This window comes from Arachis ipaensis, chromosome B05, assembly GCF_000816755.2.
Source record: "Arachis ipaensis cultivar K30076 chromosome B05, Araip1.1, whole genome shotgun sequence".
Lineage (NCBI taxonomy): Eukaryota > Viridiplantae > Streptophyta > Magnoliopsida > Fabales > Fabaceae > Arachis > Arachis ipaensis.
The window spans coordinates 22,444,917-22,450,340 of record NC_029789.2 but is presented as its reverse complement, the minus strand read 5'-3'; the positions used below and the strand labels follow the sequence as shown (position 1 = coordinate 22,450,340).

Genomic DNA, 5,424 nt, shown 5'->3' with positions numbered 1-5,424 from the left:
TGGCGCCTGGTGAGGACAAATTGGACTTTTTCAGTTTTTTTTGTATGGTGTAAACTGTAAATGAGTTACTGACTACCAGACAAAATATGGACACCACTTTGCATGAATGAATATTTAGCCTAAGACATAAGTTTGTGTGTGTGTGTTTTTTTGGACATTTATGTACTTGCGTGAAGGTAATATGTACTATGAGTCGTCCAAAGAGGCTTATCAGGCTTCCCTAAGGTTCATTCTAAACATACTTACCTTATATGATTTATTTAATAAATAGAGGAACCTATCGTATGATATATAAAATGAGAACATTGTTAGCTTCAAGAGCTAGAAACGACTCGTGCACTGAACATTTTAAACAAGCTCATTTTTTGGAACTTGTTGATTATATTTTTTGGGCACCCATCAAAGATGATTGCAATTTGGGCTACTTATCAACACTTGGTGGAACTAGTCGTGAGCTACTTGGTTCATTTTCTTTGTGAATTTTATTATTTTGGCTTAGCATTTGCAGGAGAAATCTCACATGCCCTTGAAGAGTTTCCGCATTTTCTTAGGCCTAACATCAGTAATGTTGGGACCGGAGACGAAACAATACCTAAAGGACAAAGAGAAAGCAAGGTTGATAATGATTTGCCTACTATTGTTTGGGTTCATGGGTTTTTGGGATTTGGGCCATTTGACAAAAGGGTGAGCCCAATGTTTTTTCCCCTTAATTCCTTTGTTTTCCCATTTATGTTTTTGCCTTAAATTTCACTTCTTTAACTCTCTGATTAATCTTAATTCCCAGAGGTTAGGTTCTTTATCAAACTTTGCTGGGGCAGAGAACGAAGATCAAAGGGTTCTTGTCCCTTATTTGGGGTCTTTACCCAGTGTTTATGATAGGTGAGGTTTAGTATGGATCGTCCTAGTAGGAGAATTCTTCACACTTGTTTGCAAGTGTTATAATATAAATTATCTTTCTGGTTATATACAGAGCACGGGAATTGTTCTATTATTTAAAAGGTGGCCAAGTTGATTATGGCGAAGAACACAGCAAAACTTGCGGGCACTCACAGTTTGGACGAATCTACGAAAGAGGTTCGTTCAAGGATCTTATGTTATTTACTTATATTTTATTTATATGCATAATTTCCTGTGCTGATCGATATTGGGGGTGACAGGGCACTACCCAGACTGGGACGAGGAACATCCTATTCACTTTGTTGGGCATTCAGGTGGAGCACAGGTTGTGCGTGTCTTGCAACAAATGCTTGCTGATAAGGTTGTTGCTCCTAATCCATGGGTTGTGTTACGTGTGATATATGGTTAATACATTCTGCATTTCTTTTTTAATATTATTATTTCCAGGCATTTAAGGGGTATGGAAACACCTCTGAGAACTGGGTATTAAGCATCACTTCACTATCAGGAACGTTGAATGGGACCACCAGAACTTACATTGATGGCATGGAGTGAGTTCTCTTGTTAACTTCTATTGATAAGTTATATATATTATTGGGTGAATTATATGGTAAAGATGTACAGATTTTTCCTTTTCTTTAATAGAATGAAAGAGAGATTAATAAAGGTAGGATCCACATTTTAAATAATAACAAAATAATAAAAAATAATTATAAAAGGAATTATGTTCTCTCTATACCACTCCAATTTATGCAGTAGAGTGTCCCATATTATTGACATCAAATCACTTATTTTAAAGTTCAAAGTTGTTAGATGTGGATTTAAAACGTGATTGTACATAATACATATGTTTATTTTATGCCTAAAAATGTTATATTCACATAAAAAATCAGTCTTTATATATTTGTATATATAAATATATGTTATTTAATTTATTTTTAATAAAAAATTCTAAAAGATCGTCAAAATTTATTATTTTTAGCCATCATTTAGTCGTCAACTCAATTTCTTTAGTTTAATAATCCAACAACATACTTTATCCCATATTTTTAAATATTGATGGTTAAATGATAACAAAAAACAATAAATTCTGATGACCTTCTAGTATTCCAAATTTCAATATGTATTTTTTATTTTAATGTGCATTCTATACGAGTGACTAATGAATAAAGCTCGACAACCATACAAAATACTTAACAAAGTCTAACCAAGTTGTTATAATCATTTTTCATATCACGCGCTTCGTGTTCCTCCTCTCCTTTTCCTTCGTGTTTCTCTTCATTCTTCTTTGCAATCTTCCTCCTCCTCCCACTAATCTCCTTTTCTTTCGCATTTCTCCTCATTCTTCTTCGCGTTCTTCCTCCTCCTCCTCCCACTGATGTTGCTACTTCTTCGTCTTCTCCTTTTTTTTTTCCTCATCTTTCTCTTTCGTTACCTTTGTCGTCACCACCACTACACCACTACTTCCTCCTCCTCCTCCTCCTCCATCATCATTATTATCATCATGGTTATCCTATGATGCACGGACAATAAGACGGATACGAGACACGACACGATACGGGACACGCCGACACGTGAATTTTAAAATTTTATAAGATACGGGGACATGCATACATATAAAATAGAAAGTAGTTTTTAGATAAATTGTAATGATATTTTGATATTTTATTAATATTAAAATATAAATTAATTTTTTTAATTATTTTTAATATCTTATTTTAATTATATCAAGTATTTAAAATATTTTTTATTTATATCTAAATTTATTTCAAGAATATATGTTACGAATAAGACTGGACACACTGATACGTGATGATATTTAGGTGTGTCCAAGCGTGTTTGTCGAAGAATTTTTTATTTTTTATTAAGACACGGTTGGACATACCAGACACGTGTGTCGGACGAGTGTCAGTGAGTATCGTGTCCAAAATGTATCCGACACGCGGACACGGCAACTCAACGAAGTGTCCGTGTGGTGGTTATCGTTATTGTCATCATCGTCATCTTCTTCTTATATGTATAACATTTTAAATCCAGAATGCACTGAAATTCTTTAATGCTGACGGCACACAAACTCAATTTAAAACAAGTTTAGACCAAAAGTGCACCTTATTTAAATATAGAATGCACCAAAATTAAATCCAAAATGCACCAAAATTACTTAATGATAACGATATACAAACAAATTCAGTTCAAAACAAGCACAGACCAAGTGCACATTATTTAAATCCAGAATGCACCAAAATTATTTACTGATGATGACACACGAACAACTCAATTTAAAATAAGCACAGAGCAAAAATGCACCTTAGTTAAATTTAGAATGCATCAAAATTACTTAATAATGACAACATACAAACAAACTCAGTTCAAAATAAGCACAATACCTTATTTAAATCCAAAATATACTGAAATAATAACTCAAAACTCCTCCTCCTCCTCCTAACAAGAATCAAAAAAGAAAAAAATTAAACAAAAAAAAAAATACATAATATTACAAAATTATTAGGAAGAGGAAAAAAAGAAAAAAAAAGGAGCAACAACAGCAACAATAAAAGAACGTTGATGAGGAGAAAATACGCGAAAAAGGAGGAGAAATGTGAAGAAGAAAAAAAATGCAAAAATATTTACGTTAGTGGGATAATTTGAAGTGTGTATTCACGTTTTCACCAATAAAATTAATTTTTGTTGGTTAAAAATGTAGTAAGATTGATAACTAATTTAGTGACAAAAAATAAAAGTTAGGACATAATAAGAGGACAATGATTCTTTTAAATTAAAAATTGTAATCTGTATAAAGTTCTTTAATTTTTATATTAGTGTCTCCTAATTTTAATTTTTTTCCTCTTTTAAAGTTTTATTTTTCATTTTGACTCCGACAAAATGTTCTGCCTCCACTCTTGTTGGTAGTTGATTTTTTTTATATATACTATGGGAAATATTTCAAATGCACCGGGGAGTACCGGTGCACCAATTGTTTTAACCGTTAATTTCAATTAATATATATTATATATATTTTTTATAGTTTAGATCAACGGTTAACCGATACTCCTGGTGTACTTAAAATGTTTCCTATACTATGTTTGTTTGGTACGCCATATGCTCAAAAGTTTTTAAAAGCAACATCAAAGATCAATTTTTTTTAAAAAATTTTCATAAATATTCTCGTATCATTCATGTCATATAATGAATTATCTCAACGATAATCATTATTTATGAAATGTTGATTTGATATATATGATTCAGGCCTGGAGATGGTAGATCATTGAAACCTATTTGCATGCTACAACTCTTTCGCATTGCGGTGATAATTTATGATTGGTTAGACATTTGGATGCTAAAGAAACGCTATAATTTTGGGTTGGATCACTTTGACTTGTCATGGAGAAAGAAGGGCATTTTGGGTATTTGCTTTCAGGCCAGAAGATGGAGTATCATTGAAAAATGTTTGCCTGCTACAAATTTGCCGCATTGGGGTGCTTATATATGATTGGTTCGACATTCCCTGGCTGAAGAATTACTATAACTTTGGCTTTGATCATTTCAACATGTCGTGGAAGAAGGCAGGGATATCCGGCCTTGTTGACTGCCTCCTGGGGAATGCTGGTCCATTTGCTTCAGGGGATTGGATCCTCCCTGACCTCACAATTCAAGGGTGTATAAGACTGAACAAACATATACGTACATTCCCAAAAACATACTACATGAGCTACGCTACAAAGCGTACGTGGAAGCTGATGGGTTTCACAATTCATTCAAGCATGGTCAAGATTACGCCATTGCTTTTCTTGAGGGTCTTGCAGATGGCTCAGTGGTGTTATCCTTCACACTTGACTCCACCTTATAAAGGCTACAGGTAAGTAACTATACAGTTTTTTGTTCCAATGGTCGAATGTCATTGAACTCACTTTTGTAACATATTTTATACACCATTATTAATAGTAAAAATGATTTTTAAAAGATTTGATATGCATCTATTTGTTTCTTCAAAGATCAAACACAATAAATTAGTCTCTAAAAAATTAATTAGGTTAAGTATACACTAAAATTAATCACTAAATTCCATCACTAATATACAATATTTATTAGAATACAAAATATACTTAAACAATATATATATTTATAGGAACATAAATACTAAAATATACTATAATTGATTTTAATATATAAATAACATTTTTGTTACAAAATATAATCTTAAATCAAATTAGATCTCCTATCAATTAAAAAATACCATATGATGTAAATCATTTTGTGACATGTCATTGTTTAAACGGCGAAAAGATCAATTTGATTTGATATTACGAGATTGACACAAAACATAATTTTTTTTTGAGACTATTTTGATTATTAAACCATTTTACATATATAAAAAAATTATGAAGTATATACACTTTCTTGAATTATTATATTTATGTGTCTAACACATTTTAAATACTATATTCATTTGATATTTGTCCAACATATATATCTTTTGTGTTCAATTATGTCAATAAAAAATAAAAGAATATTTTTCCAAATATATTT

At 31.6% G+C, this 5,424-nt stretch overlaps 1 protein-coding gene across 1 annotated transcript in view; it reads left to right on the top strand.

Annotated features, from left to right (window-relative positions):
* LOC107641775 (lipase) overlaps window positions 49-5,424 on the top strand; it is a 5,992-nt gene continuing 616 nt past the window's right edge. The window contains exons 1-6 of the mRNA XM_016345238.2: window positions 49-684; window positions 785-879; window positions 971-1,074; window positions 1,158-1,258; window positions 1,345-1,448; window positions 4,316-4,753. Of these exons, the coding sequence (XP_016200724.2) occupies window positions 406-684; window positions 785-879; window positions 971-1,074; window positions 1,158-1,258; window positions 1,345-1,448; window positions 4,316-4,753 (1,121 nt within the window). The 5' untranslated portion in view covers window positions 49-405. The remainder of the gene's footprint in view (window positions 685-784; window positions 880-970; window positions 1,075-1,157; window positions 1,259-1,344; window positions 1,449-4,315; window positions 4,754-5,424) is intronic.